The sequence below is a fragment of the Perissodus microlepis genome, chromosome 10 (genome assembly GCF_051167445.1).
Source record: "Perissodus microlepis isolate ML-2025 ecotype Zambia chromosome 10, ASM5116744v1, whole genome shotgun sequence".
NCBI lineage: Eukaryota > Metazoa > Chordata > Actinopteri > Cichliformes > Cichlidae > Perissodus > Perissodus microlepis.
The window spans coordinates 3,773,776-3,800,156 of NC_140470.1; the positions used below are offsets into that span (position 1 = coordinate 3,773,776).

Here is a 26,381-nt window from a genome sequence, read left to right on the forward strand (position 1 = left end):
ATAACACAAATAGATGTTGGGAACCAGTTGAAATCAGCATATTTATAGCCTAAAACTTATAAAATGTAATGTCATTTAGGTTAATTTACAGGCTACATGCTAATGACATAAGGAAGACCCTGAGTCGACAGGGTGTGTGTGGCTGGCGGAAAGCCACAGACACACAGGTTGCAGCAGATGCTGGGTTGGCAGCTTGAGCTGCAGGGCAACATGCTGTCCTGTAATATGGCTCTGACACACATAGTTACTCATAGCATACAGAACTGTGAGGAGAAGCAGTGTGCACAGATCAGCCACAACAGCACTGTGGCTTGCTTTGTATTGTAGGGCTGCCTTGTGTTGTTAAAACGGCTTAGATGTGGCAGAGGCCTGCATCTTGTACTATTAGGCAGTTTCACCATATCCAGGGTATCTTTTCATTATCTGGATTCACTTACGTTCAAATGTTCAGGACAGTTTTGTTGTTTCTGTGGCTGCATCACATTAAGCATTTAAGATATGTCAAGTGGTAAAAACCCAAACACCAGTTACAGAATGAAGACATCAACTTCCTGAAGATTAGTTTTTTCCACTTGTCCATCAGTCAGATTGCACAAATTTCCAAATTTCACAAGACAGTGTTTGTTTGTTTTTTCTTTCAGCTACCACCCTGATGGTTTTTAATTATGTAAGAGCAAATAAAGAATTAATTCAACCTTCAGTATATGAGCAGAGCCCTCAGATAGCCATATGAAAAAGGTTTTTCATAGTTTTCCTCTTAATAAGAAGTGTGTGGTGGTTGATCTTGTCTCCTAATTCGTCCTGGAGATGTGTTAATACTGCAGTAATTGTGTTTCTACTTCCCTGTGCCATTCTAGAAATCCAACAAAGCATTGACACAGCCTCCAACTGTGACTGGCCAATTGTTACCCATTTCAAGCTACTTCTTCATCTGCCACCATTTCTCAAATCATAAGTAGCAGCTAATCAAATGCACACGATTATTTGATTGTCAGCAAATGTGAGACCTCTATAAAGATAGACGTTTTGGCAGTTTGTTGGTCTGAACCATTCAGGTGTGTGTTAACATAATGGCATTATCCTCTCAGGAGTGGACATCCCAGAGAATCCACCCCAAGGTCAAACTGTGCCATACTCAAATTCAAACAAAGAGGAACAAAGGAAATTCCAAAAGCTGCATCTCAGACTCTACAGATCTCACCTGGCATGTTCAATGATAAAGTTCAGGACAGGACAATAAGAAACAGACTGAACAAGTATGTTTTTTTGGGGAGGGCTTGCCAGGAGAAAACCTCTTCTCTTTAAAAAGAACATGGCAGCACAGCTTAGGTTAGCACAACTGGATCTGAAGAAACCACAAGACTTATGGAAAAATGTCCTTTTTCAGTAGACGAGACCAAAGTGGAGATGGCTGATCATGTTTGAAGAAAATACAAACACAAGCACAGCATATCAGCACAAACACTTTGTACCAACTATCAAGCACGGCGGTGGAGGTGTGATGATTTGAGTCTGTATCAGTACAATACCAATACCTGTCTGACAGCTGAAGCCTGGCACCAACTGGGTCATGCAACAAGACAATGATCCCAAGCCCATCAGCAAATCAGCAACAGGATGTCTGAAAAGGAAAAGAATCAACACGCTGCAATGGCCCAGTCAAAGTCCAAACCTGAGCCTGACTGACATGCTGTAGTGTGTAAGAGAGCTGTGCAAAAACAAACATCTACAAACCTCAATGAACTGAAGTATAATTAAGAAGAGTGGGACAAAATTCCTCCAGGTAAGAGATTGATAAAATGATGTTTTAAAGTTGTTGCTTCTAAAGGTGGTTCTACAGGCTTCTGATTCACTTTCCTTTATGACTGTACCCATATAGATTCAGTCTGCTAACTGAATAGAGTTAACTGATAACCTTGCACCCCAGATTCTCATTTAAGTATATTCACTGCAAACCAACGGATGACATCGTGGTGGGGATGTCCATCTTTTCTATGCCATCTATAAGTAATTCTTGCTGTTAATTTAGTGAGAGCTCCAGGCCAAGAAACCATATTCCTCTGTAAAGCTACAATCACTTGTTTTACACTTTGATCGAGCATTTCCTGTAAATGTAAGTTTGGTGATTCGTTTTATGTTTTCCTCTTTCTAACAGGTGTAAAATTTGTCAGAAGCTCTTGTGTCTTAAGTTTTAATTTCCTGTTTGGACATCCCAGATCTACATAAATGATACATGTTTCTTCCTGCAACAAACAGTCCTAGTTGTCCCTCTTGCTGTTTATGAAATCACAATCAAATGTAATTTAAAAGAAATGAGAAAATGCAATTATCACATACTGTAACACACCTCAAATTGAATTCACGATCTGATATCACATGGATTCGCAAGCGTAATCTGCTTTGATTTGGCAAGTTATTCCATTAAACTGTGGCTACATGAGCTGAAATAATTGCTTTCTGCCTCTCTCCCTCTCACACACACACACACACACACACACACACACACACACACACAGAAAGCGTGGAAAGAATAACCTGTCTCATTTGAGGCTCATTCATTCATAAGCAGCAGCAGATTGAGCCAGACTGAGAGTGAATAACACCAGTGTTAATTCTCCGAATAATAATTTCAGGAGGAAAAAGAATGTGACAGGAAAGAATTTTTGAATCAGCACAAAGGTGTTTTTAAAGTAGTAACTGAGTAAGTATGAAAGTAATCAGGGCTGGTAATCCAGCTTGTCAGAGGACGGAGGAATGACTCAGAGGTTTTTTTGGTCAGGTGATGAGAATAGCAACCTCTCAAAGGGAGAAGAGCTTAGTATGAGCTGTAATGATGCACAAATCTACACATTAATAGGGTATAAAATAATGATGAACTCCAAAGTTGCCCTTACTTTTGAACACTATTCTTGATTACTTTTATTGCCGTAATTGTTGATACAAGACCCAACCCACACTTCCAGTTTGTTTTCTTTGTAGTCTTTGTTCTCACTTGTTGTGACCATACTAACAAACTGTAGGTATGGTGTAGGTTAGTGATGGGTCGGTCGCGAACAGAGCCGGCTCTTTGACGTGAACGACCGAGCCGGCTCCTTATCGCGAGCCGTGGTTTTTTTTTTTTCTTTCTCTCACCCTCTCTCTCTCTCTCTCGCACTTTTTTTCCGCTTCACTTGAGCCTTGTGCTTTACGCTGGGCAGAGGGGGGAGGGGCGGTAGTTACACTCAGTATCACAGGAACAGAGCGGGAGGGAGAGAAAGGCTACATTCACACTGCAGGTCTTAATGCTCAATTCCGATTTTTTGATCAAATCCGATTATTTTGTCTGCTCGTTCACACTACAAATAAAATGCGACGGCAAACGCGCTCTAGTGTGAACGCTCAAAGCAGCCCGCATGCGCAAAAGAGGATGTCACACACAAGGTGCTCTGTTTAGACCCAGACCAAACAATATTGTTTGACAGATGGCCCTTAATATAAAGACTTCGGACTTCACGTTTCCCAATTTTTGCTTTAAGTTATTTTGTTATTTACATAATAATGTAGATAACCTAATAATTATCCTTATTGCTGTTTTAGAGAGGAGCGGTGCTTCAAAGGATAGTTGCAGATTTCTGTCAGAATCTGCAGATTATACAAATAAAATGTTCACGTTTCTCCAACGTTGTCTTCCCAGCAGTTTCACCGGATGGCCAGGAAGTGTTCGCGATGTCTTATCGGGCGCTTCTCCGGCGCTGATAATTGGCGTCTGTTTTGTGTCAGTGGTAAAAGACGGATTTAATGCGACATGACCGTTCAAACAGCAGTCGCTTGCTAAAACATCGGATATGTATGGGCTTCAGTACCACATACGAAAGTGACCCACATCGGATTTGAAAATATCGGATTTGTGCCGTTCACACTGTCACACCATGATCGGATATGGGTCGCATAGGGTCAAAAAATCGGATTTGATGCGCTTTCGCCTGCAGTGTGAACGTAGCCAAAGAGAGCCAGGGACAACAACGTCACATTAGAAAGGTATAGTAATCATCCACAACTATTTTCAGTTGCGGATGATAAAGGATTCAGAAAGTTTATTCATGCAGGTCCATATGACAGAGAATGTGCATGTTCTTTTTGTTTTCATATTATAATTTATATTTAATTGTGTTGTGGTTTGCAGTGTTTTGTGTTGTTTCACTTTAAATTTGTAAAAGGAAAAAGCTGAAAATTTAAATAGTTAAAAGTTGAAATGTGAATAGTTGGTTTTTGTATTATATGATTTATTTATTACATTTTATGTGGAGTGAATAAATAAAAGTATATTTACGGTGGCCCCTACAGACAAAGCACATACAAACTTCAAATCACGTACGAACTCTGAAGCACGTACAAACTCCAAAACACGTAAAAACACGTACAAACTCCGAAGCACGTAAAAACTCCAAAACACGTAAAAACACGTACAAACTCCAAAACACATAAAAACTCCAAAACACGTAAAAACACGTACAAACTCCGAAGCACGTAAAAACTCCAAAACACGTAAAAACACGCACAAACCCTGAAGCACGTACAAACTCCAAAACACGTAAAAACACGTACAAACTCCAAAACACATAAAAACTCCAAAACACATAAAAACACGTACAAACTCCGAAGCACGTAAAAACTCCAAAACACGTAAAAACACGTACAAACTCCGAAGCACGTAAAAACTCCAAAACACGTAAAAACACGTACAAATTCCGAAGCACGTACAAACTCCAAAACACGTAAAAACTCAGAAGCACATAAAAACTCAAAACACGTACAAAAGACAACAGAAGTGCTCCAGGATGCTAGGCGCAGTGTTGAACTTTTGTTACCTAGTGGCTACACAAGCCAGCAAGTACCAACGACCGGATTTGGTGTGTGGTAGTAACAGGTAAATGAACATTTTTTATTTTTATTTTTACATTTTTATTATTTGACTATATATGAATGCTTGTGTATAAATACACAAACAATACACATATGCTTTCATGCTTTCAATTATGTAATTTAAGTGATCTAAGTAGCTCTGTTTTGGAAGTTCAGTTCATGCTAGAAAAGTGTTTTGGAGTTTGTACGTGGTTTGTCTCTAAATAAAACCACTTTTTTTTTTTTACATTAGTAATTCCTTTTGTGCATAATTTTGTATTATTGTTAATAATAAATTAATTAACCCTTTAAGACCTACCATAGAACCAAGTCGGCCAGAGCTTATATTATATTTTTACATGTTGTAGTGCCATTTTTGGGAGCATCTCAAGTTGCTATACATCAATACAACCATTGTAGCCCAAATTTTAATAATATGTATGCATTAAGTGCATAGTAATTACATAAATTGCAAAAAAAGTGCAATAAACTACAAAAAAATTGAAAATCGTTTGTTTTTTTTAACATACATTTCTAGTTAGAGAAATTTAAGAGGCTTATCCTTCAAAACTGTAAATACAAAAAAGTTGCACAAACTAGTTTCCCACCACAGGAAATTTATTTTGAGTGCCTTCATAGTTTTATTTTTGAAATACACCAATTTTTATACACTGCAGGAAAAACGAAAATAAATATTATAATGCAAATTTGCAAAAAAGCAGCATATGCATCAAAATAAACTATTTCCAGCAGTGCAATATGAGTTCTAAGCATCCCAGAAACGACACAGAAAGTCATAAAGTCAAACATAACTTTGAAAAACACCAGTATAGGCTCATGAGGCCCGGATGGTAAAAAAACTACATTTCCGCGAAAATGACGTCACTTCCGGTTTCGGGCAGGTCATGGTGGACATGCAATAGTTCGCGCTGATGTCTAATCCAACCTAGGAAGTGTTATGAACAGCTGATCGGATCGGCAAAGCATGTTTCTGGAATATTATGTTTTTGTTGCTGCAAGTGCTTTTTATGCAGTTTTTGTAAAGCTATATGTGGAAGGAAACTGTGACCTAGGGCAAGCTGATGGCATAAGATGTAAGTACAACTCCTCCGGTTTCATATGCAAAAATAATTATTGCGCTAGCTCACGTGGTTGCAGTGCTACCGGGATTTAAAAATAGTTGCGCAAAACGGAGCGTGCCCGCTCTGACCGGTTTTAAAGGGTTAAAGCAACAAAACAACCTGAAGAGCCGGTTCGGAGCCGAAAGAGTCGGCTCTTTTTAGTGAGCCGAACCGAAAGAGCCGGAAATCCCATCACTAGTGTAGGTGAATGGTAAATGGTAAATGGCCTGTATTTGTATAGCTCTTTACTAGTCCCTAAGGACCCCAAAGCGCTTTACACATCCAGTCATCCACCCATTCACACATACATTCACACACTGGTGATGGCAAGCAGGTGAAAGTCACAGTGACTTAATAGATTCACCTCACAGGTACAAAAAAGGCCTCGTGGGAGATTTAACTGTCATATACACTAGACCTGGGCAGACCAGCAGAGCAGCAGACCTGTAAAGCACATTCAGCCCAGCCAGTGGGCTAGTTAGTGTTTACCCTTTTCAGCTTGACTGTGAAAGCACTTAAACAAGTGTTGTAAGATTTCAATACAGCGTAGTGTGTTACCAGTGGTGTTTCTGGTGACTGTGGTCTCAGGTGCCTTCAGATCATTAACAAGCTCCTCCTGTGTAATTTTGTAAAATTCCTCCACCTTTCTCATGATCATTTTAACCCCTTGAGTCAAGATCTTGCATGATGCTCTGAAACAAGGCCGATTGATGGTCATTTTATATTTCTTCCATTTCTGAATAATCACACGACCTTCTCACCGAGCTTCTTCCTGATGATCTTGTAGCCCATTCCAGCCTTGTGCAGGTTTACAATCATGTCCATGACATGTTTTGACAGCTCTTTGGTCTTGCCCATGATGGTGGAAAGGTTAGAATGGAAGAAACTGATTCTGTGGATAGAATCAGTGCTTCATGATTGATCGATTGCAGTCTATGTGCCACATGGGCACAAAACACATCTGTGGCAGCCAGAATTCTTGTTGGGTTGTAGGGGATCAAACCCTTATTTCACTCAGTGACATGGGGATCAGTTTATAACTTTAATGTTTGGACCCTGCAGCATCCAGCATTTGAACATTGTATTTGAACAAGTTTATCAATTTTAGAAATGTCACCCGTCCATGGTTTCACTGTTATTGTGACTGGTGTAAGTGCCTTGAGGAAAACATCTTACTTCAACAGTTCAACAGCACTGCAAACTTAAGCCTTTCCAATTACTGTGGAGTTAAATCAGTGTCTTCCTAACAACATTTTCTGCCACGTACAACAATAACATACAGCCTAACGATCTGGCCCAACCCTGACTTACTTGTGTTCCACTCTAAAATGTCTGTGCAGCAACACAATCCATTGTGGAACAAATCATCTTGCAAATAATAATTCACTTTATTACAGGAGGGACTAATAAAGTTGTGGCACATGGCACATTGCACACAGGCACACTGACTGGGTTCAGTGTGTTTGGCATTTGCACCAGTACTGTGTCCTGAATGGTTAGGGTGTTAACACCTGGCTGTGTCTGTGGCTGGCACACCCAGACTCTATCCAGCTGATGTGGTTCCTTTATAGCTGAAGAAGACGGCTCTGCTTGACCTGGCCTCACACAACGTGTTTTGGCCTGCTGAGCGTCCTCTTCAGGTTCAGAAGACACAAACAAAAACACAATGGGTTTTTTTTCTAATAGATTTTTGACTTTTTTCATCACATTTGACATGAAAACGATTCCCCGAAATATTCTCTCACCTTTGGTGCAGTTACGATCTCTGACCCTCTTCCTCTTTTTGCCCTAAAAACAAACACATCAGAATTTTCCTGAGCTGATACAAACTCTCTGCAGTGACTGTTTCATCATTCAGTGCAGTGAAAGGCACATGCATGAACTGTATGTTGGCACTTTGGACATACATAGTTCTAGTTTGGTTGTGCATATGGGGGTGGGAATGCACGTCTGTGTCCACGTGCGCCTGTTTGTCTGTGTTTATATGTCAGGTTGGGTCTTAGACTCAACCTCTCTGGGTACATCTCAGGCCCTCTAAAGTACGGAGGCCTATCTCCCCTCACCACACTCCCTGCCGGTGGCTGATGCCCTCAGACGTTGGTGTGTTGGTGGTCCTTGTCATCTGGGGCTGGGCGCTCATGCATGTACCGGCTCACTCCTGGTGGCCGATTGGCGGGGCCGGGCGCCTGTGGCCCGGCTGGGCTCCTTCCGGGGGGTGGGATGCCCTCAGGCCTCTGGCCTCTGGGCCTGAAGCTCGGTCCTCTCTGGCACAGCTGGCTGCCGGCAGAGCCCGCGGGCACGCCACTGCAACCCCCTCTGGCCTCTGCTCCGTAGCTGCGGGGGGACCTCTCGTTTGGGGCTCTACTCAGCTCTTCCCAGGAGGGTGGCACGGTTCCCCCCCCCCCTTTGGTGGTCCTCCTCGGGTCCTTGTACTCTGGGGCCTCTGGATATCTGGGGCCTGGATCTCCTCCATACCTGCTTCATACCCTGGTGGACGGGGCTATGGCTCCCCACACTCCCTAGCAGATCGTTACATGGAGAAACCTTTGGAATACAAGCATGCTGATCCACACAGGTATGCACACAGGTGTACACACGGGTGTTCACAGACGCGGACTACACCTTTCTTGGCTGCTGCCTCAAAGCACATTGTGCGCTGTCTATCTTGCGTGCTGCACAATATCGTTTATTATTTAGTATCTACTGTTATCTACTGCTAGCTAGTTTATTGTGATGGTGCTGTTTTTATTATGTTGCTCTTTGTTGTTTGCTTTCTCTTCTGTTTTTTTTCTCCATACAGGTGATCCAGGCGTTTTGTTTGTTTGTTTGTTTTTTCCTTTCTTCCCCCCCTTCTCACCGTCTCTTCTCCCCTCTGGTTTTCTTTCTCTCCCTCTCTTTCTTTCATTCTTTCTCCCTGTCCTATCCCCCAGTCACGTCTGTCCCGTTTGTAGCAACCGAAAATAAAATAAATACATAATTATAATAAAGGTCAATCAAATGGACCAATATGGCAAGGCTATGATGATCCACTTGGTAAAATAAATCCGCTTGGCATCTTTCTTGGCCTTAAGACAACAATTCTGATGGCTAAAGCTCCAAACGGGACACAAAAAAAAAAAAAAAAAAGATACAATGGTTATAACAGCAACAAATATTGAAATTATATAACTGTTCACTGACCATGAGATCCCTCAGATATCAGGTGTGAGGTATAGACGAAGCTAAGAATATTTCATAGAGGCTGCAAGGTAACTGAATATAGACAGCTCCTGTATTGTTATCAGTAAGACTTGCCTGTAGCTTCATTACCTGAAAAATTATTTTATTCCCACTTTCGTGACCACTTATTCATGAAGTTGTGGGAGAGTCTGAAAGGTATCACATGTAACACAATGTGATAGGTGGAGTACACACTGGGCAGGTTGCCAGTTAGTCACAAGGCCATAATAGAGAGACAGAGACGCACACTCGAATCTGCATATATGGGCAATTTAGAAAGGGCAGTTAACCTAACGTCTTGATGCAAGGTCATTGTGTTATCAGGACATTGTCACACAGAACTAACACCATCCCAACAGACACAGCAGCCATGGAAGAGAAAATGCAGTGTTGGTGTTAAGTGCCAAGAAAATTGCTGTGAATTATACATTGGTGAAACTAGCTAAGCGAATGGCACAACAAAAAAGTGTCACCTTGTGCTACCTTTATATGCAGAGGGATTTTGGTCAACTCAATGACTGCGAGGTGATGCCCAGGTCCAAATCATTACTTCTCCACCACTGTGCTGACAGTTGGCATGGTGTTTGGCTTTCTCCAAATGTGGTGCTGTGTATTATGACCAAACATCTTCAATTTGGTGTCATCTGTAAAAAAAAGATTACTCTACAAGTCGTGTGGTTTTATCAAATGTTGCTTTACAAACCTAAGCAGTGCTGCCATGTTTATCAGAGAAGTTTTCTCATGACAACCCTCCCAAATGAGCTGTGCTTGTTCAGTGTTTTTCCTTCTTGTGCTGTCATTAATTTTAACATTTGAACATTCATTCATACAATCCTTATCTGTTTGGGACTTAAATGTAGTTTAATGCTAGTAATATTAGAAAAAACAAAAACATCAGCGCCTTTGTTCTTGCCATGTGAATGGGCCAACTCTTTTTAAAAAATAACTGTAAGAAATACTTGATTAAAACAAAACAAAACTTAAATACATATGTCTGAAGTCATAGTTAATGATTCTTGATTATGTGAAGGATAAACTGTCATTAAAGTAAAATTAAAATGCCACTCAGATAATTCTTGGCGTGTTCTTTATAGTGCAGATGTCTGCACTATGCTGTGCTCATGTCGTACGAGCACTAAATGCTTAAATGTTTATCAATCTCCCCTCAGCAGGCTTTTTGATACATAAAAGAAAAAAATATAATATACAGTAAATGTTTATATTATACAGGACGTCTTTGTCTTTTGCTTAGACTGTGGGTGTTTTTCTGGTGCAACATATTTAGTTGAACTTACTACATTTTAACCAGATATCAGTCAAAATTCCAATATTGGTTACTTTCTATAAATGTAGAAGACTTTTCTGTGCGTCTTGGATGAGGTCACGATGAAGAGAGTTACAGAAAGAATAATAAAACTTTTCACAGCTTTGTTTATTGCACTTCTAGGTAGCATGCAAAGGGTTTTCTGTGTTGAGTGGCATCACACAACAAGGCAGACCGGTGCAACTGGTGCAAACACGTTTTTGGCACTCAGTACGTGAAACAGGTGGCTTGTATGAGTCATTTGGACAGATTTCAGAAAAGGATCGTATTTTATTACCATTACTGGAAAAGGCTGTTTTGCATCCACTGTGTTAGCAGTGTTGCTCAGAATTCTGCTGCGAGGCTTCTTTTAAATACTCACATGTCACACTCCAGCTGCACTGGCTCTTCTTTAAATTCAGACTCCACTTTTGGAATTGGAGTTTGGCCTTTAGAGTGCTGCATGGTCATCAAGGCCCTACTGGCTATGCATCACACCGAAGGAGACAAAGCTTTTGCAACACTGGCACTCTCTCCCTCTGAGCGAAAAAGTCATCTTTATGAACTTGCTTTAGTTTTTACATTCTAGCGGTTTGTTTTGAAGCACTTTGTAATGTTTCTTGAAAGGTGCTTGGGAGAGTGTGTTCAGGGTGTGATGTCAGGAGAGGGAGGCTGACTGACACACATCTGAATTCTTCCCTTTCAAGTATGCTGCCGGGACCTGAATAGAGATCTGTGTGTGGTATGAGGGCAACTGAAAAGCTGCTGCAGAAACAGACTGCAAGTTAAAAAAAACACCGGAGGTGTAACGCTGTGTGCGTGGACGTTTATTATCACAGTGCTATACAAGAATTTACTTTTTTTCTTACCTTTTGTGAAATAAAAATTAAAAATCCCATGCATAAAAAAAAAAAAAAAAAAAAAATGTCACCCGTCCATGGTTTCACTGTTATTGTGACTGGTGTAAGTGCCTTGAGGAAAACATCTTACTTCAACAGTTCAACAGCACTGCAAACTTAAGCCTTTCCAATTACTGTGGAGTTAAATCAGTGTCTTCCTAACAACATTTTCTGCCACGTACAACAATAACATACAGCCTAACGATCTGGCCCAACCCTGACTTACTTGTGTTCCACTCTAAAATGTCTGTGCAGCAACACAATCCATTGTGGAACAAATCATCTTGCAAATAATAATTCACTTTATTACAGGAGGGACTAATAAAGTTGTGGCACATGGCACATTGCACACAGGCACACTGACTGGGTTCAGTGTGTTTGGCATTTGCACCAGTACTGTGTCCTGAATGGTTAGGGTGTTAACACCTGGCTGTGTCTGTGGCTGGCACACCCAGACTCTATCCAGCTGATGTGGTTCCTTTATAGCTGAAGAAGACGGCTCTGCTTGACCTGGCCTCACACAACGTGTTTTGGCCTGCTGAGCGTCCTCTTCAGGTTCAGAAGACACAAACAAAAACACAATGGGGTTTTTTTTCTAATAGATTTTTGACTTTTTTCATCACATTTGACATGAAAACGATTCCCCGAAATATTCTCTCACCTTTGGTGCAGTTACGATCTCTGACCCTCTTCCTCTTTTTGCCCTAAAAACAAACACATCAGAATTTTCCTGAGCTGATACAAACTCTCTGCAGTGACTGTTTCATCATTCAGTGCAGTGAAAGGCACATGCATGAACTGTATGTTGGCACTTTGGACATACATAGTTCTCTTTGGTTGACCAATTCGGATGTTCTGTGGCGTGATGACATCTTTGTGTTTCCGCCTCGTCAAAATATTTTTTCTGCTCCTTCTTTGAGAGCGACCTCCACTGTGGATAGAAGATCACAAGAACACACTGTCAGCTCGTATAAATACACAGCCACACTGCTACTACACATAACTACAGGACAGCTGGTGCACATGCACAAACAAGAGCATAGAGCATTAACAGATGCATAAATATATTCAGAGTTACACTTACTCTCTCTCCCACAGCTGCATTCACAGCTGCACTGTCACTGATACTTAGTTCTGCTTTCACCTTTGGCCTCTGCTGTTTAAGGTACAGCATGAAGGCATTTGGGGGCTTCTTAATGTAAGCCTGGTCTTCACGCTGTTTGGTTTGCTGCTTTCTGTTTCAACAGGAATAAAACCCAGAGTGAGAGCATGTGTTACCACTGTGTACAACTGTGAGGAAAGTACTTTAAAAACATGAGTAAAGCTGTGAAACTGAATGTAAGGCGACACCATTAAAGGAGGCTGATTACAATAATTCACACACACATCTGCAGATACATGACAGATACCTGCAGATCAGTGAGAAAACGCAGCAGAGAAACTTACTTTGGAGCGCAGCTGTGGGGCGGAGGAGCTGGAAGAACAGTTGCTGTTGTTGCCGATGCGATGTTGTTTACAGGTAACTGATACAGTAGATTGTGTGGAGAGAGGGAGAAGGACAAAAATCCATAATACTGACACTTAGTCCAGCATTTCAAAGACTAATAATGATAAACAGCACAGAAACATGTAAACAAAACTGTTTTTCTTTCATTAGCAGGAAGCATCCAACAGGTTCAAGCACCTTTATCAATAAAAATCTAAACTGTCTGAGTGTCTCACCTGTCCTTGGCTAGTTGTGCCTGGCTGGCCATACACATAATATGGCTGCATGGTGATTGGAGCAGCCATATATGAAAGTTGGTGCTCGGGCAGAGGAGGAGCAGATCCCAGGGGGGTGTAGCTGACAGACCCGCCACTGTGACTGTCTGCTGGAGGAGGAGGAGGCGGAGGAGGAGAAAAGGGAGGAAGAGGAGGAGGAGGGTCGGAGTTTTCCCTCAGAATATCAGTAAACACGTGTTCGAGACCGTAAGGCACCCCCTCTGACTCCATTCTTGTCATAATAAGAGCCAGCTCTTCCCTGATGTCCATTTTTGGGACAGAGTTGTTCTCTTTCTGGGATCCTGTGGCACACATTCATAGGAATTTGATCTTCTTAGACTGGGACTGACATTTTATATCATACAGAACTAAACTAAGTAAACTATTAAGTGCAAACAGGACTTATCAGTTAAAGTCAGTTAGCAATTAAAATATGATATTTGTTTTATGAAGAAGTCAAATACCAAAAAAAGTATAATATAGTGAACGGGTTGCAGTTGTTCATCAGAAACATTGAAACAGTTCATATATATATATATAATCAAGAATCTACATTAATTATCAGAGTAATATTTAACAACACTAACAAGTTATATGACAATTTCATTTGATTCAAAACATGTTTTTAACCTTTTAGTTCAGATTTAGGTCAAACTGTTACAAATTTAAAATACTGACTTGTGGGATTTAATACCTGATTATGCTGATCTATACTGCAGAGGGAAATATTTAACAGCAGTAGTAACAAGGTACACTGCACAATAAAGTTTTACTTGCATTCCTGTGATAACCTGATGTTGGTATGATGCACTGAAAGAGATTAAATCATCTCTAACTGTGTACTGTGTGAAGGAAGTTACTGTTTACAGATTTTTTTTAAATATTGCAGATATATTTTAAAGTAAATCTTTCTCATAATGCCACTGCATCATCTGTTTTGAATTTTAATTAAAATCTTGGGTTTTTACATGATGTGAATTCCTGACTTTACTGCTCCATCACACAACATCTCAGTAACTTAAACAGAGCTTTTTTTCTTTGTGTTCAAATTGAAGGACCCAGTAAAACACAAGATTCAGGGACAATTTTTGAAGAAAAACAAATTGCGGGATTTGAAAGAGTCTAGTGTATTATTAAGATGTTTCACTGTATCAACCAAAATGACCTTAAAACTACCTATGCAAGTACTCACCAAAAATGTTCAGTGTAGTTTCAGTTGTTTTGTTGTTAAATCTTCATCCCATTCCACACCTGCTTGTTTTCAGCATCGTCGGGGGAGACAGTTGTTCTAGGATCCTCACTGAGCCCACAGTACATATCAGTGTGCTTATTCCTTTAGTAGCCAAATAATAAGCATGGACACAAAACAATCCTCAGAAATATTAATGTTTGTTTTCTGTTTTGAGCAGGTTTTTTGAGTGGTGGGTTGAGTGTAATAAACATTTCTTTCTAAACTAGATTATAACTCAAATCATGGAGTACATAAAGTCTGCTTTGTTCACCTGTGGAGCCGGGCCTCCATTCTTTGCCAACTGGATTACAAAAGTGGCTCGCCCTGTACACCAAAATTCAAATATTATTTATAGTTAACTTCATTTGCATATGTCAAATTTAGACATTCAAGTATTTTAGAAAATCTTGAAAATCTTTAAACTCTTGCCATTAAAGTACAATTAACCCCTTAAATTAAGGTTTCAGATCTAATACAACCTTCATTTGGCTCCAGCAACTTCCTTAGGTACTCGTGCTCAACTAATTAAGGCCAATCAAATGACAGCAACTCCATGTATTTAGGCTGCCTAAGTTCAAACTGAGCATGGTAGTTGGTGCTAAAAGGGCTGGTGTGAGAATTTCACTAAGTGTGGGCACCAGAGATGGGCAGTAACGCGTTTCTACTTTTTTCAGGTAACGAGTAAAGTAAGGGATTACTATTGCAAAAACGGTAATTAGATTACCGTTACTTTCCCGTAGGAACGCTGCGTTACTGCGTTACTAAAACCGTGATTTTTTTGCGAGAATGTCTCATGACAGTGACATAAGCGAGCGCAACGTTCGTGACAACAGCTGTGTGCAGATCAACAATTGATCGTATATCGAGTGCGGAGAGAGTATGAGCGTGCAGCGTTTAAAGCGTGGAAGTACTGACCTTACTTTGAGTTTGATTCCATAAAAAGTGACAAAAACATTAGTGTCCGTTGTGCGTGGGAAGAATTTATTTAGAATTTATGTGCTGGAATGTGCAGAAAATAAGTTTAAATGTTCAACAAATTTCTTCCAGTCAGAGAATGTTGCATGTAATTAAATTTTTGCTTGATGCATAAAGTTAAAAGATTAAAACTAATAAAACAAGTTTTAAAAAGGGACTTTTCCATTTGATTACATTTTGTATGATGAATTATGCAGAAAAAGTAGAATTGGGCAGAAAGATCTATCGCTTTATCACCTCTTCAGGTTGTAAATCGTGTTTTTAAAAAGTAACTAAGTAATTAATTACTTTTGAAAATAAGTAATCAGTAAAGTAACGGGATTACATTTTGGGGGAAGTAATCGGTAATTAGTTACTGATTACCTTTTTCAAGTAACTTGACCAACACTGGTGGGCACAGCCATCTCTGTAGCTTCATGTCAAACACATCATGTCAAACCTTGAAGCAGAGGAGCTACAGCAGTGAACGATCACAGTCCTGTCAGTGAAGAGGAAGGTGAGGTTACAATTAACACGTGCTCCCCAAAACTGGACAATAGAAGACTGGAAAATCGTTGCCTAGCTGGATTAGTCAACTTCTGCTGCATCAGATTGTAGGGTTAGAATCCGGCGTAAGCGACATGAAAGCATGGATCCATCCTGCTCCTATCAACAGTTCATGCTGTAGGTGGTGGTGGTGGTGTGATGGTGTAGGGAATATTTTCTTGGCACGCTTTCCTCCAACTGAGCATACACTGTAAAAAATATCCGTGTATTTAACAGTGATAGACAGTAAAACTATGACAGGAAAAACCTGTCAGCTATAAAACAGTTTAAAACTGTTGATTTGATGGGAAGTTTCCATAAATAAATTAATGGGTGAAAACAGTAATTTGTACATTTTTTCTCTGAAAAAAAATACATAACACTAAACTTAAAAATATGATGTAAAGGGCTGCCTTAAATTTTTAAGTTAAGTCAAGAAATAGAGTTTGTTCTTGTAACACAACCAAATGTTATGTTGATGAAAAATAACATGTTGTCTAAACTTTTGTCTTAGTTTAGTTGGCTGAGATTTGTTAGTCAGTTCAACTGCTTTAATAGTCATTTTTACTTGGGAAAACTCTTTCAGCTAAATTAAAATAATCGAGAGAGTTTATGAATGAGAAGCAAAGAAGAGCCGTCACTTGCTAAAATAATCCTTAGACTCAAACGTTAGATCAGGCTTTTCCTCGAAGCATGCTGTGAAAAAATACTCACAAACAAAACAGCGGCCGTGTAAACTCATGTCTAAAAGTGTATAGTTTCATGCATCGGTCAAAACACTCGACTCCAGGTACACGATGCCCAGCTGAAAACACTTCACACAAGTTGAGTTGCCTGAGAATTTAGAGAAAATGCACTATTTTGCAATATATATCGTTATTTGGATGAGAAATGTCTTACATCGGGATATGAGAGTTTGGTCATATCACACAGCCCTACAAAGGATTATAATTCACGTAGAGTTGCATACACATAACAGCATTCTGTTGCAACATAAGCAGTTTATAATTAAAGTAACATGCATACCTTAAATCAATCACAACATTAAACTCACCTTGTTTTTGTAGAGAAGGTGATCAGGCTTTTTCTTCATTTTCTGAGACCAGCTGCTCTGGATCATCACCAGCTTCATCTTTTTTTCACTCGGTGAAATCTTTCCTTTTGTTGGCCATTGCTCTGCACTGGAAAACCAAAGTGTGTGATCACAGGTGAATTAAGGGATATTTTCCACTGCAGGATTTAGAGTGCTTCAAGTAGTGAAGCAAGTAGCTGTTGATGCATTTCTCAAATAATCTCTAAGGATCTGAATTTTTAAGAAAGACACAAATATCTCTGCTTATATTTGGCTAAAAGCTTTATATATACATAACAGTTTATAATATATCAGCATCCTCCACAAGGCATATAAAGCCACTGCACACCAGCACAGTTACAGGGAAAATGTGTCTTTCGGCAAATATTAACTAAACATTGGGGCGATCGTGGCTCAAGAGTTGGGAGTTCGCCTTGTAATTGGAAGGCTGCCGGTTTGAGCCCCAACGTGGACAGTCTCGGTCGTTGTGTCCTTGGGCAAGACACTTCACCCGTTGCCTACTGGTGGTGGTCAGAGGGCCCGGTGGCGCCAGTGTCCGGCAGCCTCGCCTCTGTCAGTGCGCCCCAGGGTGGCTGTGGCTACAATGTAGCTTGCCATCACCAGTGTGTGAATGTGTGTGTGTGAATGGGTGGATGACTGAATGTGTAACGCGCTTTGGGGTCCTTAGGGACTAGTAAGGCGCTATACAAATACAGGCCATTTACCATTTTACCATTTACCAAACATTTCTATGTCCTACAAAATAGACATAATGATAAATGTGCTGAGGTGAAACTATACTTTCAATAATATTACCACTACAGTCTGTTAACCAACAAATTAATCTATGCTGGTCAACTAGCTAAAACTCTTTACTTTAGCAGCTTAAATCAGAGGCTAACATTAGCATTTGTTAGCGTCAGCCAGGAAGGTCTGAAACTTAGGCTACATTCACTCTGCAGGCGAAAGGGCATTAAATCTGACTTTTTTGACCCTATGCGACCCATATCCGATCATGGTATAACAGTGTGAACGGCACAAATCCGATATTTTCAAATCCGACTTTTGTATGTGGTACTGAATCCGATACATATCTGACGTTTTAGAAAGCCACTGCTGTTTGAATGGTCATGTCGCATTAAATCCGTCTTTTACGTCACTGACACAAGACAGATGCCAATTATCAGCGCTGGAGAAGCCACTGCGAACGCTTCCTGGCCATCCAGTGTAGATGTTAGTGAAACTGTTGGGAAGACAACGGAGAAACGTGAACATTTTATTTGTACTGTATAATCTGCAGATTCTGACAGAAATTTCCAACTAACCTTTGAAGCACCGCTCCTCTAAAACAGCAATAAGGATCATTATTAGGCCATATGTAAATAACAAAATAACTTTATAACTTAAAGCAAAATTGGGAAACGTAAAGTCTGAAACAAGTCTTTATATTAAGGACCACCAGTCAAACGATACTGTTTGGTCTGGGTCTAAACAGAGCACGCGCATGCGGCCGCTTTGAGCGTTCACACTAGAGCGCATTTGTTGTCACATTTTATTTGTAGCGTGAACAAGCAGACAAAAAAATCGGATTTGATCAAAAAATCTGAACTGAGCATTAAGACCTGCAGTGTGAACGTGGCCTAAGATGGCACAATAAATGCTGAATGTTGGGTGCTCGTGAGTAATTGTCTTGTCATGTTCTTAAAACAAACTTTCTGCATGAAATGATCAGATACACTTTAATGGAATCTTTGGGTTTTTATTTTTTTCTGTAAACAACAAAAAATTTATTTAAAGGAATGTAGATATTTAAACCTGAGATCTAAGGTAAACCTAACAGGTAGTTTTGCTGAAATGGATGATGGAAAGCTAAAAAAAAAAATACTTAAGATGTTCAATACACATTTTTCTTTACATCCTGTCAATCAACTCTGATAATTAAAATGAAACTGATTTAGGAGTTCACACAGCTACCTTAAGGAGCACAGTTAATTAATAAACTTCTATAAACTTAGCTAACAGATTATAGTTAAGCTAAAATAGATTCCTAAATTAAAAGAACTACTACAGTATTTGAATTAACTAAAAAACCTAAGTCAACGAACTAGGACAAGAGTTTAAACAATACTCTTTCATGTGATTCTTGTGTAGGTGGTTAAAGAGGTTTGTCATGTTTGAGTGGTGGTGGGGACCGTTTTGTGCTATACTTTGCATAGTACAGTTTTCTGGGGCATGTCAGACTTTTCATAACCAAACCATGTCCATGCTACAGAGGGAGCCCCTCGTTTAGCAATAAGGTCCTCGACTTGTTTTGACTGGTCCTTCAGTTTGGAGCTACCCGGTTCTGCCTCATCCTCGCTGGCCATGCTGGTATTCTCTGTGCCTTCATCCGCATGGTGACTATAAGTGCCAATTTATAGTTACTTCATGTTTTAATTTGAGGTCATTTGTTTGATGCGTATTCTGAAATTTGATGTTTGAGAATAATGTATATCATTTCAGTTTACTTTGAAAAGTCTCAGCAGGATCTTGAGCTTTCTTGTGAAAGGTTTATGTGGAAAATAAACAAGCGGACGGCGGAGCCACACGATGGTTTTACCGTCACTGTTGGTAACAAAAGTACGAAACAGTCGCTTGTCCGTCCATAGTGTGGTTATTTTAAGTATAAGAGATAGAGAGAAGTTTAAGAAATTAATATTGCCGCTACAGTGACCATCAAAACCATGAAAAAATATTGCCGTAAACAGTTTATTTTGCAACATCACGAAACAAACGATAGGGTATATAATATGAAACAATACACATTTTTATATCGTCATCCGATATATATCGTCATATCGCACAGCCATAATCCTTTGTTTTTTGTTGCTGTTGCTTATGTTCAAGGTAAAAAAGAAAAAAAAGATTAAAAATATAAACTTTTTAAAATATCTTTCTGTGTCTCTTGTTTTCCTCAGAATAAATTGCAACTAGTCTCAATGGCTGACATGGAGGAGCAACACAGCGACACGACTGCTGCAGTTCCCGTATGAACTGAGCAACTCTGAAAATCTAAGGAAAAGCTGAGTGTATTTTATTTAAAGCTCAGATGGACCTTGATGGACTAGCATGCAGGCTGCATTCAGGACTTTGACACACTGGTTTGTGAAGAGTGGTACCAAGAGAACTTGTGCGCACACAACGTGTCACTTTATGCTTGCTCTTCTCCAGCCTCTGGTGTCACTTTGTAGTCATTTGTCTTATTATTGTCTTATTTGATGCAATTTAGGTTCTGTGCGCACAAGCAGAGGTTTTTGCTCGGCAAGTAACCATGACCTCGTTTTCAGAGCCGTGTTTAACATTTAAATGCCGTGAAATATGTCAGACTTTTTCCTCTACTTAAACAGTTAAGAGCATTTGAACACAGTGGAGAAAAAGGTGTGCATTAAGGATTTTGAAACTATGATGTTTAAGTGTTGTCACTGTTGAGGATTCGTGGACACAGATCCTTATTCACCACGCTGCTGTTTACAGTTTAACTCTTCAGAAAAAGCACTTCTATTGTACTTTGCTCCTCACTGTCTTTGAAAAGCAAGAGCTGACAAAACAAGTCCAGTAAATGCACTTTTATCTTTAAGTTTGGAACAGTAATCTGTCTAATCTATTTTGTGTTTTAGTTATCATATGGGGAAAAGTCCTGTGGTCATCCATCCGTCCTGTTCTAATAAACCCAAATTTCAGGAACACCTTCTTTAGATCTGTTCAGTTTTAGCACCACTTAAACAGTCAAAAGTATGTTATATTGCAAGGTAAAGACCCCAAAGAGTTAATCTCAGACAAACGTTCAAAAAAATGTGAATTACATTCACTTCATTAATGAGGTGAATGTATTCAGTCATCAAAGGTGAGTGGCTATAACTGACTACATGTGTATACTGTATCATAAGTGGACAGACATGGATGTAAACCAAACTCTGGATATTATTAAATGTGAACATATCGTTAAATATTACATTTTTTGTTTGTCAGGTGTCCTGCTTGAAGAAAACACTTGGGATCCAGTTGAATGAATGTATGTTAACACATTTACATGAGGGCAAACAGATTTCAAGGAAAATAAAAATGCTCAAATTTGAAAGCTTGTGAGTTACTTTGTTCATGTATCAGCTGTTTAGTTGTTTATGACGAGATGGATGCTGTCGTTATATTTTAGAATAGTTTTTGAGTTGAGGAGAGTAAAAGAATATTTAACATTAATTGTATGTTGTTGTGTACTAAGCACAGATTAATTTAAAAAGTTTTAATTTATGAATTTTTTTAGCACAGGATGTACTACGTTGTAGTTGCATAGAAATGTACGTTTAAGGATATAAAGAACTTTATTTAATGAGTTACTGTCACGGCTGGGGCAGCAGTCGCGTTGTGGAATGAAAGGAGGACCCAAAATGCAGGCAGCCGACTGATGATATGAGTGGGAGTTTATTTACAGGTGACAGTGGCAGAAACAGACAACGAAGCATGAGAAATACTAACGGAAACCTAAACTGGGAAAACTAAAGAGCAACTTGAAATCCTCAGGACACGGGGTGAAAGGCAGAGAGACGCAGACTGACGGAGGATACCAAGAACGCAGACAAACGCAGAGGTACACAGATGAACTCACACGAGCCGACAACGAACACAGACCGACACCCACTAAATATACACACACAAGGTAATCGGGTAATCACACACAGGAGGGGAGAACAGCTGATCCTAATACACACGATGACTGGAGGACACAAGCTGAACACAATGACAACAGACACAGACCTTCAGAATAGAACAGGAAATCCAGAACACGAGCCTTCAAAGTAAAGCAGGAAACACACAGACTGATTTACAACACAACACGGGGACATGAACAGAGCACCGAGGACAGACACAGGTAGGGCTGATAAAACACTAAACTTCAGGTTCAACCCTAAACTAATACAAAATCAGAATAAACACAAGGCACAGAAATGAACTTCAAGGAAACACAAAACGCTGGGTCAAAATGACCCAGGACCATGACAGTTACAGTGAAAAGAAGAGCTTGGAAATAGTAATATAAACAGAAATTTACATTTTTCTATTAATGGAAAATATCAGTTAATGATACAGAAAATATACTGTAAATCTACAGAATTTTCTGTTTTATCATTTACAGAAAAGTCCGTCAAACTTCCGTAGAAAAAACAGAAAGTGGAATGACAGAAAATTACCAGGACATTTTCTGTTTTTCTACAGATTTTTTTTACAGTGTAGAATTCATATATGTGCTCAGTCTACCAGCGATTGACACCAAGTGCAAATAAGTATCCTAATTTATATATTATTGCTCATAGAACAACAACATTATTGTCAATTTCACTAACTTCACACTGTCATGGGCTGGTGTTATGATGTTCTTGCTTGTATAGTTTAGACCTCAGTTCTGTTGATAGTGAGTTCTGCTTCCCTATTAAGTTCTCGTCTGTCTAGGTTCGTCCCGCGTCTGTGTCTTCCCCACTATGTTGGTTATGGTGTGTCTTCAGTGTGTGAGTCTGTCAAGTCCCCTGTGTATCAGTCTCCCTCGCACTTTGTATGTTTCAGTGTCTTTGTATCCTGTCGTCTCCCCTGTTTGTCATGTGTAATCTCGTCCATTTAAGTTCCCTTTGTGTCTCTGTCCTCTGTGTCACGGCTGGGGCAGCAGCCGTGTGATGTGTGGGAAAGAGGACTCGAAAGCAGCACTTACTGAGATGCGAGGGTGGTTTATTATAAATGACAAAGAGGGGATGGCAAAACAGAACTTAGGATAAACTAAACTGGGAGAAACTAAACTATAAAACGGCAAACCTGAACACGAAAGGAGGACAGCAGGGAGAGCACACAGTGGATTCACGGAGAGGTTCACAGACAGTTTCCAGGAGACGAACACAGAGTAATACAGAGTACACGGAGTAACACAGACGACACAACAAGGAACACAGGCAGACACACACTATAAATACACAGAGGGACACTGGGAAATCACACACAGGTGGGAGACACAACTGGACCTGATTAACCTCGCCCTTTGTTAAATTATAGTTTTGTTCCAAGTGTCTGCATTTGGGTCCTTCTCCTCTCTCCACATGGTCTGCCAGCATAGACCCTGACACGGACACTATTAAAACAACAACAACAACAACTTTAGACCCACCTATCTGCCCAGGTCTCACAGATCTTCCAGGAATGGTGACACTGTTTTCCAGGGACTTGGCTGGTCAGTAGAAGTGATTTCACCTTTTCACCTCTAATCTGGTTTGCAGCATAAGTTACCATGGCAATAGGATCTCTGGCTGTGCACCGTGGCATCTGTTACTAGCATTGTAAGGGAAAAGGGCCTTTGGTGGGGCTCCAAAAGGAAAAAACAAACAGAAAATAAAAATTCCAACAAAAATAAAAGCCAAATCTCTCTCTAAGGCTCGACACACACAGGGAGATCAGACAGGCAAGGAACACAGACACAGTGACAAAGGTCAAAGAGAAATTTGAAGTTTTATATATCACATCCAGAAACAAGAGGGGCAATCAGAGGGAGTGGAAACACCTGGCAAACAAAAGATAGGCGACGACATTCCATACAATGAGACGGGAGGAAGATGCATAAGGATGGATGCCACTTTGCCACATTTGGAAGGTATCATTTGTGAAACCTGGAGCTCAGCATTTGCCAGCTTAGCATTTTAATACCAGACAACAGGGCCCTATACTACAAAGTTCATCATACCCAAGTAATCTGCTACTGACCAAGTTATGTGTTCAGCATAGGTGTTAGGAGACCTTGGTCGTTGACCCAGAGTTTTGAGTTTTCTTTACTATTGTACTTTGATTTTGCCTTTATTTATCATTTCTAGTCTTTTTGTTTGTTTGTCAGAGTTCTGCCTTCTGGTTTCTGTTCTGTGTTCCTTAGTTGCTCTTTCTCCCCTGTCTGCTGTATCCCCTTGGCACGTCTGCATCTCTGTGTTATTTTTTTCTGTTTTACTTTGAAAGTCCGTGTCTCATGTCAATGTGTCTGGTTTTGCTTCCCTTGTCTCGTTAGCCCTGATTTGTCCCAGCCGTGTTTCCCTCCTCTTTCCCATTCCCTGATTGCTCCCTTTGTGTATTTAAGCCCTGTGTTTTCCTTTGTCTGTGCTGTGATCTCCCTCATAGCACGCTGTGGGTTCTGTCCATCTGCCTGCCAGTTTAAGTTTCTGTATTCCCAGTTTAGCCAGTTTTCTGTTTTTTTTTGCCATCCACCATTAAAGTTGCATTTGAATTCACCTTTTTGCTCTGTGTGTCTGCACTTTGGGTCCTCCACGCCTGCCTGCACGCAGCCACACATGACAATAGGAGACATTAAGCTGGACATTCAATTCAATTTTATTTATATAGCGCCAAATCACAACAAAAGTCGCCTCAAGGCGCTTCATAGATACAGAGAAAAACCCAACAATCATATGACCCCCTATGAGCAAGCACTTTGGCGACAGTGGGAAGGAAAAACTCCCTTTTAACAGGAAGAAACCTCCGACAGAACCAGGCTCAGGGAGGGGCGGGGCCATCTGCTGCGACCGGTTGGGGTGAGAGAAGGAAGACAGGATAAAGACATACTGTGGAAGAGAGACAGAGGTTAATAACAGATATGATTCAATGCAGAGAGGTCTATTAACACATAGTGAGTGAGAAAGTTGACTGGAAAGGAAAAACTCAATGCATCATGGGAATCCCCCGGCAGCCTACGTCTATTGCAGCATAACTAAGGGAGGATTCAGGGTCACCTGGTCCAGCCCTAACTATATGCTTTAGTTTTAAGCCTAATCTTGAAAGTAGAGATAGTGTCTGTCTCCCGAATCCAAACTGGAAGCTGGTTCCACAGAAGAGGGGCCTGAAAACTGAAGGCTCTGCCTCCCATTCTACTTTTAAATACTCTAGGAACAACAAGTAGGCCTGCAGAGCGAGAGCGAAGTGCTCTAATAGGGTGATATGGTACTACAAGGTCATTAAGATAAGATGCCATACATATGACATACATCACGTCATGAGTGACTACCCTGGTAGGAAGTGCCACTCTATTTAGTAAGGCTTGAAACTAATGACTGCATTTAAGAATTTTAGTACAGGTGGACTTCTTTTGGCACGAGTACCTTGGTGGGCAGTAGAGCAAATGCAGATTTAAGGTTTTATTCTCTAGACCCAACCTATGACCCATCTTTGAAATAAAGCACATGGCTTCCCTATACTTACCTCTCTTTTGTGAAAACAAAAGGTAGAAAGGACATACCTCCTCCACATAAGCTTAGATTGTTGGATGGCTCAGATTTGTGGAACTGACCAAACCTGTGTTTGTTTTTTTAATTTATGGGATACAGCAGATAATCTTACACTAACATTTATGCAAGATTTCTGACTTTCAGTGGAATAAGAGACAAAAGAAAACTTGAGAAGCAAAAATTCAAGATGACATGACATATAACCTAAAAATAAATATTTTCTCTTCAGCGATGGTCCTGGACTAGGTGTGGATTCATGTTGGACAGCACACTCTTTCATTTGGGATCATTAAACATGCAAAGGTCCATGGTCACAAATTGTACTGGAAGGTTCTGGGATCCTACTGACAGGCTCATTTGTTTAGAACAGAACCTGCAAGACTCAGTTGTAAATGCTTTGGTGAGCAAATGGAATAACTCTCTCGCTTCGCCCACTTCCGTGGACGTTTGGTACACTTATTCATACTGCTTATTGCAGTCAGTGTTTGGGGTGTTTAGCCAAAGCAAAGGGACCTCGAGTCCTGTCTGTGATGGACAGACAACTGACTCAATGAAATTGAATCAGGGTTCTGGGTGTACACATGCTGCTCTACCAGGATGGACGCAGCAAACCTGGTATAATTATAGCCTCACCCATGCCACGCTATGTGCACGTGACGCAAGTGGTTAGAATTTAAATGAAGAAAGGCCAACCAGAAACCAAGTGCTGCAACAACTGCGATACCTCAAACCTGGCTTCCATAAAATCTAATTTTTCCAGTTGATAATTTGCATAATCGTCAATCAAAATAAATTTTTTTAAAAACGGTGCAATTTGGGTTTTCTTTTGTGAAGTCAGGAAAGTATAGTATAAAACACATTCGTAACAATGTAGATATCTGGAAATTAAGTAATTAAGAACAAACACATTACATATTACATGCAGCTCATACTGTGGGCATGAGCCTGCTGGTTCTGTCCAGACAGGTGCTGAGGTTAATGTGTGAAAGAAGCTTTAAATATAGCCTGCCATAAAGGTGCTATTTTTAGCTGCTTGCTCCATCATTGTATTTGGTTGCAAAGCATCAGAAGTTACTTTTCCAATCATGATTCCTTGAAACTGTTTTATTATGAATGAA

General features: G+C 40.2%; 1 protein-coding gene and 1 long non-coding RNA gene across 2 annotated transcripts; both read right to left on the bottom strand.

Annotated features, from left to right (window-relative positions):
• Positions 1 to 11,437: 11,437 nt before the first annotated feature.
• On the bottom strand, positions 11,438 to 12,348 carry LOC146378633 (uncharacterized). Its single transcript, XR_014801476.1, has 3 exons — positions 12,247 to 12,348; positions 12,085 to 12,127; positions 11,438 to 11,972 (listed from the first exon to the last, which is right to left on the bottom strand). It is a non-coding gene; the product is annotated as an uncharacterized LOC146378633 (long non-coding RNA).
• Positions 12,349 to 12,416: 68 nt separating this feature from the next.
• Positions 12,417 to 13,499, bottom strand: LOC146378634 (uncharacterized). Its single transcript, XM_084941622.1, has 4 exons — positions 13,146 to 13,499; positions 12,870 to 12,946; positions 12,508 to 12,658; positions 12,417 to 12,437 (listed from the first exon to the last, which is right to left on the bottom strand). Exons 1-4 carry the CDS (start codon positions 13,497 to 13,499, stop codon positions 12,417 to 12,419), a joined length of 603 nt encoding a protein of 200 aa, XP_084797748.1.
• Between the last annotated feature and the right edge of the window lie 12,882 nt (positions 13,500 to 26,381).

Excerpts from the sequence above, each read along its gene's own strand:
- LOC146378634 (XM_084941622.1), bottom strand. The coding sequence starts at position 13,499 with ATGTGTGCCACAGGATCCCAGAAAGAGAACAACTCTGTCCCAAAAATG. Across the intron at positions 12,659-12,869 it reads CCCCACAGCTGCGCTCCAAA|AAAGCAGCAAACCAAACAGC; the intron begins GTAAGTTTCTCT and ends CTGTTGAAACAG. Across the intron at positions 12,438-12,507 it reads ATGCAGCTGTGGGAGAGAGA|CTGTCCTGTAGTTATGTGTA; the intron begins GTAAGTGTAACT and ends CATGTGCACCAG.